Source organism: Myotis davidii, unplaced genomic scaffold, assembly GCF_000327345.1.
Source record: "Myotis davidii unplaced genomic scaffold, ASM32734v1 scaffold443, whole genome shotgun sequence".
NCBI classification, from domain to species: Eukaryota; Metazoa; Chordata; class Mammalia; order Chiroptera; family Vespertilionidae; genus Myotis; species Myotis davidii.
This window is the reverse complement of record NW_006294062.1, coordinates 415,924-426,231: the sequence shown is the minus strand read 5'-3', so window position 1 is coordinate 426,231 and position 10,308 is coordinate 415,924. Positions and strand designations below refer to the sequence as shown.

The following is a 10,308-nucleotide window of genomic DNA, read 5'->3' as shown; positions in this document are numbered from 1 at the left end:
AGGTGCGGTTCCTTCTGCTGTCGGAGAGACAGACACTAAAGCCAGGAGGGTGGGCGCAGGGCTCCGTGGATGCGGGGGACACACTGAGGCTTCGGGGCAGACGTGGCTTCCATTCGGGGACTCAGGGGGGACGTTCCTGAGCCTCCGTCCCTGTCACATCCCGGGAGCCCCTCGCTCGCAGGGCAGCAGAGAGGACTGGACGGAGACGTCAGCTTCGGAAACAGCGCCTCGCGGGCTCAGCGTCGCCATAGGCCCCACTTTACAGCCACATCTGCTCGGGGTCGCACAGCTGGAGGCTGCCCCAGCTGCCACCAAGGACCCCGACCCCCGGGGTCTTCCCGCAGGGCCACCCGCCTTCCCCTTCCTCCTCGGCTGAATCTGTCCTTAGTCCCCTTCACAGCCGCGATTGCCGCATCCCCCTCCCCCCCACTCCGCCCCCCGAGCCCGCGGCACCTGAGCTCCGCCAGGGAGCGGCTGTGGGCCCGTGTGGGCAGGACCATCGGACCCAGAGGACCCGCACCGCTGCCTGTCCTGCTCGCCAGGGGCTGACACATCTTCAAACTTCATTGTCGCAGGACTTTGGGTCTCAGGATCGAGAGCCACGTCGCCAGACCAGGCGGCCAGAGGGCGCCCACGGCGTTAGGAATGTGGACGCCCGAGGGCATCTGTGGGTGGAGGCAGGGGGTGGCAGCTCAGAGGGACAAGCAGCGGGAGCCCCTGACACCCAAAAAGGGGGGCCCTGAGCAGGACACCATCACGTCACTCCCTCCAGAGGCCGGGGTGCCTGGGCCCTGAGAAGGGCCACTCAGGGAGGGTGGGAACGGCCGGAAATGGGGTCCCCAGAAGGACAGATGGGCGGTGCCATGGCCTCCTCGCTGGGCCCACCAGGAGCAAAGCACCAGGAGACCGCTTTCCATCTGTGTCCAGAGACGGACACGCTGTCAGTTAAGCTACAAAACCAGCTGCCGGATGGAGTTCATCCTAGAAAACAATTCGAAACTCTAGACCGAAGGTCCTGTCACAGCTGCTGTTTCCTGCTCCTGGAGACCAGCAGAATGCCCAAGGCGGCGAGTGTCGTGTCAGTGCGGAGTCCAGGCCGACCACGCTGGTGTGAGAGAGAAGATAAAGACGAGGGTAAGTCCAAGTCCATGTATGTTCGCCATAACGTTTATGGTTCTTGTCTTCATCGCAGCAAAGTCACTGGCATTGTCATCGTCATTCACATCCGTTGGCAGAAATGGCCTAAAGGATGAGTCTTGCAGTTTCAGTAAATTGTGGTCACACATTTCGGAAGCGGTGGTCCCTCCCGCGCGGTGAGCTGTTTCTTAGCTGCCACCTTGTGTCTCCGGGACAGCCTCACGTGTGCCTGGGATTTCAATGCCAGTCACACCCCAGGGCTCCTGGGTTGAACCAAGGCACCCAGCCCCTTGCCTTGGGGCCGTCCTAGGGACCCTGCAGCCCGCCCTCCATTCTGCCCAGCTGCCTCTGGAGCCCTCTACATGCTGAATTTATCCAATGTTGTTGGCTGCTTGGTTGTACTTTTTAAATTTGCACGTGTTGTCAACATTAAAAGATGCAAACACTTTTTACATAAAAACATGACACCTTAGTTTCTCTCAAAACGCACATAGCCAGCAACCTTTAGACACTTTTCTGCAAGGTAACATCCACGTGAGGCTGGCAGGAGCTCAGGCTGTGGGGGTGGGGTCCCCAATAGTCAACCATCCCTTCTTCTAAACTAGGAGAACCCCCAGTTTGGGGCTGGGCACATGGTCACCCAAGACAGAAACAACATTGCTCTGCCTCTCTTGCAGCTAGGTGCACCATGTGACTAGATTCTGGCCAATAGGAGAGGAGCTGAAGAGATGTGTGTGATCCGCGGGTTGTACCTCTAAAGTGCTTGCTCTCCCTTTCCCCGTGCCCCTTCCTGTTGTCTGGAAGGTGGAGAGGCTGGCCCGTGGTCTTCAAACATCCAGAAGAAGACACGCCCTCAGATGGCAGTCCCACCGTGCAGGAGGGCCTGGCTCCCCGATGCCTGGGTGAGCTGAGCCACGTGCCCACTCACACTCACGGAGGTCACCATTTGCATGTCTATGTCATCTAAGCCACTGCCACAGGCAGGCCACCACCGGGCGCCCCATAGATGGAGCCCCCTCTCCAGTTCACCACAGTCCCCACCCCTCCCTTTGTCTCCCCAACTCCATGGCCAGTGGGTACCTGCTACTGAACCTGTGCTGTTACCCCCCCCTAATCTCCGCCTACTGCCCACCTGGCCCCTTAGGCATTTGAGCTGGGGACTCCCACTGTCAATCCTCAAAAGATAACGTTAAGACACCCATTTTCCAGGACTTTGGGGCTGCTCACCTCTCTTTTTAGGGGTCACTCTCTGTGACTCGGGGCTCCCCTTCCGGAGAGGCCAACCTTACTGCCTCCCTGGTGCTCTGTTGGGCACCTTCTCGCGTGAGGAGAGATCAGTACGTTTTCTCTCTGGCAGCAAATGTGAAGCGAAGGTTAAATGAGATCACGCGGGGCAGCCCCTGGGCCGGCCTCGGCCAGGCTCCCGTGTCTGCCTGCTGTTCCCCGTGGGCATCGAGAGGGAATCCGGGTGGGATTTGGTCCTAGGCAGGCCTGGCCCCAAAGCCTGTGTGACTCCCTCCTGTGCAGCTGGAGACGTAGGGCCAGGAGCCAGGCGACAGCCTAAGTCCCGGCCTCCATGACTGACGTGGAGCAGAGCCAAGGACGGGCCCAAGCGCCTGTGTTCAGGACTCTTATTTCCCCCAAATGCTCACGAATAGGCGCCCCTAAAGCCAGCTTCGTCAGCGGCTTCGAGCGGTATTGCCAAGCCTGCTCAGCGGGCCCCCCCCCGCCTGCTGACCACACCAGCCTCGCCCCTCCCTGGGTCACGGGCAGAGCAGTTAGCACCTGCTCCGGGGTGGTCACTGGCCAGCTCGGCGTCCGGGGCCTCGGGAGGAGGGCCGGACCGCAGGCCCAGCCCAGACCCGCTGAATGCAGATCGGCGGGTTGTTTCTCACAGGCTGCCAGGGGAGCCGTGCACAGCACGCTGGAGGATCAGCGATGTAGCCACGTGGATGGAAATGGAAGGAGTCCGGGCTTCGAAATTAAACAACCTGAATCCCAGCCGCTACCTGCTAGCCGAGTGACCTTGGGCCTGTGTCTTAAGTGCCGAGCCTCAGCCGCACCAAGGGAGACACAGTATTCGGTCGGTGAAACCATCTGAAGGCCAAATAGAATCACACTGAACACTTGTCTTGTTAGGTTGATGTGGGAATTAATTTTAAAATGAGTTCTAATACACGGTGCCCCTGGCACAGAGCAGGTGTTCACTCAGGGCACAGCCTGCTCCCCGCCCTCCCCTCACCCCACGGGCCCCATGAAACCCACACACAGAACCTGGTGTCGTCGTCTCAGAACCAGGGTTCTGCAACAGGAGCTCCTGGCGTGTGGGCCGGGGGTGATTTCGCGGCTGCACGAAGCCTGTCCGAGGGGACCTGCCGCCGCCGCATTGAGACCGTCCCATAGCACTTCCAGACGAAGAAGGGACCACCCCCACCCCCCACTCCCCGTGACGTGACAAGACCTGATGTGCTGGAAACCAAGATCAACAGTAATTAATATAAATGCGGGGAGACGTCCATCAGAAAGCTGACCTGGACTCTTTTGATATGCACAGGGTGAGTATTTGCATTTTATTACCTCCTGCCGATTCAGTGGCCTAAAGCAAACTCCCCCGACCTGAAAATCTTACTGTTCACTAAACAATCACCGTGGATATGTCTGTTTGCATTCCTAAAAGACAGTTGTGTATGCTAGTAAATAAAAGCTGACCAAACGGAGACTTAGTGGAACTTGACTCCTACAGTTGCGTTTTCCCTGGCTTCCCCCCATAATTTCAAATCATGATTTCTTGTCTGTGTGTTAATTTGTGCGGCAGCTCTTTCTCCGAGCCTTTGAACCCGGAAGCCACGCCGGCCGTGGCCTTTCACACGGATGCTGACTCGGCCGCTCTCGGGGTCACTCAGCACAGCACCCCAGCGGGTTCACAACCCGCCCCAGGAGAAGCATGCTCCCCGTGTCCGTGTGGAAGGTCATCACCAGGAAGGGCCGGTTGAACTCCGGGTCTGGAGCGGGCGAGGTGTGGAGGTCGTGGGCGGGGCGGGGCCCCGGCGTGAGCTGGATGCTGGTGGCAGCAGCCACCTCTGTGCCCCCCTCATCCAGAGTCATCGCAGCCTTGTGTGCAACCTGCAAGGAAAGTTCTGGAATCGCCAACTGACCCCATAAGGAGGGACCAACCAGGCCTTTATTTTTATTTTTTTAAATATGTTTTTATTGATATCAGAGAGGGAGGGAGATGGAGAGAGATAGAACCATCAATGATGAGAGAGAATCATTGATCAGCTGCCTCCTGCATGCCCCCTACTGGGGATCAAGCCTGAAACCCAGGCATGTGCCCTGACCAGGAATTGAACCATGACCTCCTGGTTCATAGGTCTACGCTCAATCACTGAGCCACACTGGCCGGGCTCTCGGTCCCACAGGCCCACGATCAGGAAGGAGCCCAGAGCTTCCTCCGCGGTCCAGCCCTGATGGTGTGGACCCACCCGGCCTTCCCTGTCTGGGCTGTCACCCGAGGGCAGGGGTGGGGCCTGACCCCCGGCCCCGGTGCCTGTGGGGGCGGGTGCGCAGGAACGGGGGACACATGCAGAGCACAGATGGCGATGTACCGAGCTGTGGAAAACAGCCACTCCGTGTGTGAGGAGATGCAGGCGCGGAGACCCCACCGCTGACCCCACCGCTGACCCGGATCCCAGGTTACCTTGGAGATGTGCAGTCCGGGCTGCTCGGGGAGGCCTCCGCCCACAGCCGCTCCTGGGAGCAGCAGCTCCAGTCTGGCGGCGCTGGAGATGGCTCTCCATCCTCCATTCAACATCTGTCCAGGGTCCACCGTCCTCCATTCAACATCTGTCCAGGGTCCACTGTCCTCCATTCAACATCTGTCCAGGGCTCTCCATCCTCCATTCAACATCTGTCCAGGGCCCTCCATCCTCATCCATTCAACATCTGTCCAGGGCCCACCGTCCTCCATTCAACATCTGTCCTGGGCCCTCTTTCCTGCCTCCACTGCTTAAGGGCTGGAACTCTGTGCATCATGGGGTCACTCAGGTTGGCACCAGAGCTGGGGCTAGAACCAGCCTCCAGACACCAACTGACCAAGCCCCATCCTGACACTTACAGGGAGGCCAAGGACAGTGCCCTGGGGGGGGCAGTGCCCTGGGGGGAGGATAGTGCCCTGGGGGGACGGTGCCCTGGGGGGACAGTGCCCTAGGGTAGTGGTTGGCAAACTGTGGCTCGTGAGCCACATGTGGCTCTTTGGTCCCTTGAGTGTGGTTCTTCCACAAAATGCTACGTGCGGGCGCGCACGTACAGTGCGACTGAAACTTCGTGGCCCATGAGCAGAAGTCGGTATTTTGTGGAAGAGCCACACTGAATGGTCCAAAGAGCCACATGTGGCTCATGAGCCACAGTTTGCCGACCACTGCCCTGGGGACACAGTGCCCAGGGGGACAGTGCGCTGGGGTGACCATCACTGAGGGGCGCACTGACTGAGCGGGGAGCTGAGTCCCCGGCCCTGCTGTGCGCACTACCTGGTCCTGAGCTGACTGTCCCACTTGATCAGCGTCTCGGCCAGCAGGGCGTCCTCCAGCTGCCCCAGCCGGCCCCGCTGTGGGAAGACGAAGAAGGTGGTGGCGTTGGCGGCATGCTCCATCTGCAGCACCGTGCACTGCAGCTCGGGGTCATGCAGGAAGCGGTGGCGAGCCTTCTGCCGCATCATGGGCACCGGCACGGCCCTGTGCTCGTCCACAAAGAACTTCTTCAGGCTGGTGGCTCTCGGGTCAAAGGGTCGCGCCCACCCGGCTGAGGGGGTGAGAACAACGAGGTTGCCGTGGAGAGCATGGAGAATGGGCTCCGGGCCACCCATCGGGCAGCCACAGGGTGGGGAGTCCACAGTGGACGCCAAGCCCAGCCCCGTGACTGCCTCTTGGCCTGTCCCTCGTTCCCTGTGCAGCCCGGGGCCGAGCCCTTGCCTGCCCTGAGCTTGCGTCTCCTGTTTGGGACACGGGGTGAGTGCTGTCACAGTGACAGAGCAGTGCCCGACAGTGAGGGCTGCTTTGCTCTCTGGTCTCCTTACTCTCTTTGGGGTGGTTAATTAAAAAAATGGTTTTTAAATATATTTTTATTGATTTCAGAGAGAAAGGGGGAGGAAGAGAGATAGAACCATCAATGATGAGAGAGAATCCTTGATCGGCTGCCTCCTGCACGCTCCCTACTGGGGATGGAGCCCGCAACCCTGGCATGTGCCCTTGGCTGGAATCAAACCCGGGCCCCTTCAGTCCGCAGGCCGACGCTCTATTCACTGAGCCACACCAGCTGGGGCCAGAGGTGGTTACGTTTAAAGGAAAAAAAAATCCGTCATGTGGCACCAGCCGCTCTAAAATGTGTGTGGATCTGAGGGCTCGGCTCAGCCTGGCTGGCAGGCCTAAGGCACGTCACCTAACACTGGGCCTCAGTTTTCCCATCTCTCAAGTGGACATAATGAAATTGCCTTGTTGGGCTGTGAAGAGAATTCAGTAAAAATCAAACATGCCATCCATGCCATTGCAAATGGTAAGAGTTCCTTCCTTTTTAGAGCAGCATAGTATTCCATCGTGTAGATGTACCACAGTTTTCTAATCACACATATGTAATACCCTTTGTAATAAAAAATTAAATAAATAAAAAAAATAATAATAATAAAGAAATTAAAAAAAAATAAAACATGCCCAGTGACGGCATGATAGTATTCAGATAGTGTGTGTGCAAACAGGCTTACACACACCAGGCGAGAACTATTCACAGGCATGTAGCTGAGTCATGCGTTAGGGGCTCAGGCCAATTACTTCCTCTTTTAACACCAATCTGTCTCCTCATGTGTGAAAAGGAATCACGAGCCATAGCCTCTGTGCTCATCCAGGTGAGACGGCCAAATGAGAGTGGGTGTGAACTCCCTGGAGACCCACAAAGCACCCACTGTGCAAGGACGAGAAGGACCGGACTATCCGCTGCCTGGGGGGCAGTGCCCTAGGGGGACACCAGGAGTGTGATTAAGGAGCGAGGCACGTGATTGCATCGCTCTCCTGGGAAAATAAAGGCTCTCCCAGCGCTGGGGCGCTCCCCGCTCTCATCCATGCCTCCTGGACCTGCCAGAGGAAGGGGCTCATGCTCCGTGACTCAGCGCTGCCCACAGTTTCTAACGTGGAGATCACAGCCCTCCTGCAGCAGCCTCCCGCGGGGGGAGGACGGGGACCGCCCTCAAATGCAGGGTCTTGGGTCCCTAACTGACCTGCCCCCTAAATCAGAATCTTCTGGGGACAAGCGCAAGATACCTGCATGGTAAGCGAGTTCCCCAGGGAGTGCTATGCACACTAAAGTTGGAAAAATCCTTCTTTGAAAAAACTCAACAGTGGTATTAAAATGTGACAGGTGATGAGTTCCCCGTCACTGGGGTATGCAAGCAGAAGCATCAAGGATTCCTGGAGCTCCTACATCTCAGTCAGCAGGGGAGGCTCTGGGGGCTGTGAGGAGCGGGGCTGTGGTGTGATTGGGGCCCTGATGGAGGGTCCTGGGATAGACCCCTCTTACCTCTGAGGAGCAGGTGACTCACCAGGACCTCCTCGGTGGCATCGCTGAGTTCCTCCACCCAGGCGCCAAGCTGCCCCCGGGTCTGCTTCTCTACATACTCCCGGATGCTGTGCTGGGCCCCCGCCGGGTCCTGGGCAGCCCCCGGGCCCAGGCCGCTGAACCTGCGCTGGCCCAGCATCAGGAGGAGTTGGGGGCCCTGCACGGGGAGCCTGCGCAGCAGGTCCCGGAAGCCCTCCTGGATCTCGGCCTCGGAAACCAGGGTGAGGTTGAAGCCCAGGCCCTCCAGGAGGTGGGCCCTGCTGGCGGCGGGGGCTTCGAGGAAGAGCCTGGCCAACGCCCAGGAGATGCCCACGGGGGAGAAGAGGACGTTCTCCCCGGGGGCCTCCGAGGCCAGCTGTCGGTAGAGGTCGAAGGCAAAGTCTATGTTGCTCACGGAGAGCTTGTGGCAGGGCAGGGCCGGCCCGGGAGGGACGTCTGGGGGGCTGGGGTCCATGGCGCCAGAATCCTCCTGGTTGGCCAGAGCCAGGCAATGGCCCACAGCCAGGAGCGCAGGGACCAGCAGCCACCACCGGGGGGCCTCCATCCTCTGGAGTCCTTGGTCAAGATTCTAGAAGCAGGGGCGGGGGAGGACAACAACAACAACGGTAATAGTAATCCTATCTAATAAAAGACAAAACGGGTAATTAACCGTACCTCCGCTACACTTCCCATTGGCTAATTAGGGCAATATGCAAATTAACTGCCAACAAAGATGGTGGTTAATTTGCAACATAGGCACAATGATGGGAGGCGAAAGAGGAAGGACAGAAGAACTGTGATCGGAAACCCAAATGGCAGGCAAGAGCCGGGTGGCAGCCCTGGATTGGAGAACCAGGCCACCTTCCCCCCACCCCAGCTGGTGAAATTGGAGATCACGGGGCTGCAGGCACGGCGGCTGCACCTGGAGGGCCAGGTGCTGCTGTGCCTGCGGCCCTGTCATCGTGATCAGAGACCCTGAAGTGGCACGGGGGGGGGGAGAGATGCAAATGTGCCTGCAACCCCGTCATCGCCATTGTGATCAGAGATCACGGGGCTGCAGGCATGGAGGCTACACCCCGGAGGGGAGGGGGCCGCCTCATAGAAGCATCTATACTAATCAAAGTGTAATATGCTAATTAGACTGGACATCTTCCAGTCTTCCTTCCTGATGTCCTTCCAGACAAAGCCATGGTGGCGGGGGTCAAGGCAGAGACGGTTAGGAGTGATCAGGCTGGTGGGGTAGAGCAGTTAGGGGCAGTCAGGCCAGTAGGGGAGAGCGATTAGGGGCAGTCAGGCGGCGAGCAGGCCGGCAGCAGGGGGGTCAGGCCAGCAGGGAGAGTGGTTAGAGGCAATCAGGCAGGCAGGCAGGCAGGGGAGAGGTTAGGAGCCAGCAATCCCAGATTGCAAGAGGGCTCCCCCCTAGTGATTCTGACTCCGCAGATTCCTGGGGCCCCCAGACTTTATGTTAGTGAGGGCCAGAGCAGGCCCCAGATGTGCACTCGGGTGTGGGTAGGAATAACCACTGTTACACCCCTGCTCTGCCTCTGGCTCTCCCACGAGACCATGGGTAGCCTGAGCCTTTTAACCCGAGTCCCCTTGTCTGTAAGGGGAGAAGAACGGGAGCTCAGCCCCGAGGGTAAAACTGGTTCCATTTTGTCTATCGGCAGGGAACGCTGGTGAATATCTTGGCTTTAATGAAAAGTTCATTCCCTTGTTCATTCATTTGTTCATTCATTCATTCATCCATTCACTACACAAACATCGGCTGGAAGCCTGTTGGGACCTGAGCTGGGCGCTGGGGAAGCGGATGGATGAGACACGGGGGCCCTGGCTCACGGGGGACAGGCACACGGAATTCACTCGGAAGAGTGTGCAGGCAGGTCCCCCAGACCATAGAGCTTTCGAGCTGCCTGGATGCCATGATCCAATCCGAGCGCTGCACAGATGGGGAAACCGAGGCCCAGAGAGACTCTGGCTCAATCACTTGCCGACTCATTCAGCAAACATGCGTCCTTCAGGGGCCCTGTCCGGAAGAAGCTCGCCAGCCACCGGGAGAGGTGCAGCGCAGGGCTGGTTACAGCTTCCTGAGCCATGGCAGTGGGAGGGGAGCCTGCAGGAGGCAGGGAGCTCCTGGAGGGCTCCCTGGAGGAGGGAGCCCCTGACCTGAGACTGGAGATGAGTCAGGAGAAGGGTTTCAGCAGAGGGAAGAGTGTGCTGAAGGCCATGGAGGCAGAGTGAGCCAGCACCACTCCAAGCTGCTGTCTGTACAGACAGCTCTGGGAGCAGGAGGGGTGCATGTGTGTGTACATGTGTGTTCACATGTGTGCCTGCTCCTGTGTGACTCGTGAGGTGACCCGTGGCAGGTCCACCAGGCTGGCTGGGGGCCGTGGCTCCCGCTCCAGCCCCACCCGCAACCCCCACTCACCTGGACCTGCCAAGGAGCTGAGGGACTCCGCAGTCGTGGCCGGGACACAGAAGCCTGTCGGTGCGGCAGGACGGAGGCTGGACTGTGGGACTAGCAGGCTGTCCCGAGGCTGCCCGTGGCCCACGTCACCCGCAGCACCCGGCAGGAGGCAAACTGCCCGCCCGCGT

General features: G+C 58.9%; 1 protein-coding gene across 1 annotated transcript; it reads right to left on the bottom strand.

The window, feature by feature from the left end:
- Positions 1–5,636: 5,636 nt before the first annotated feature.
- On the bottom strand, positions 5,637–10,302 carry LOC102769230 (putative serpin A13). Its single transcript, XM_006767967.2, has 3 exons — positions 10,142–10,302; positions 7,699–8,305; positions 5,637–5,934 (listed from the first exon to the last, which is right to left on the bottom strand). Exons 2-3 carry the CDS (start codon positions 8,279–8,281, stop codon positions 5,660–5,662), a joined length of 858 nt encoding a protein of 285 aa, XP_006768030.1. The 5' UTR covers positions 8,282–8,305; positions 10,142–10,302; the 3' UTR covers positions 5,637–5,659.
- Between the last annotated feature and the right edge of the window lie 6 nt (positions 10,303–10,308).

Bases quoted from the DNA above. Each gene is read 5' to 3' on its own strand.
- LOC102769230 (XM_006767967.2), bottom strand. From the start codon at position 8,281: ATGGAGGCCCCCCGGTGGTGGCTGCTGGTCCCTGCGCTCCTGGCTGTG. The intron at 5,935-7,698 runs GTAAGAGGGGTC...TCACCCCCTCAG, and splicing joins GAGTCACCTGCTCCTCAGAG to CCGGGTGGGCGCGACCCTTT.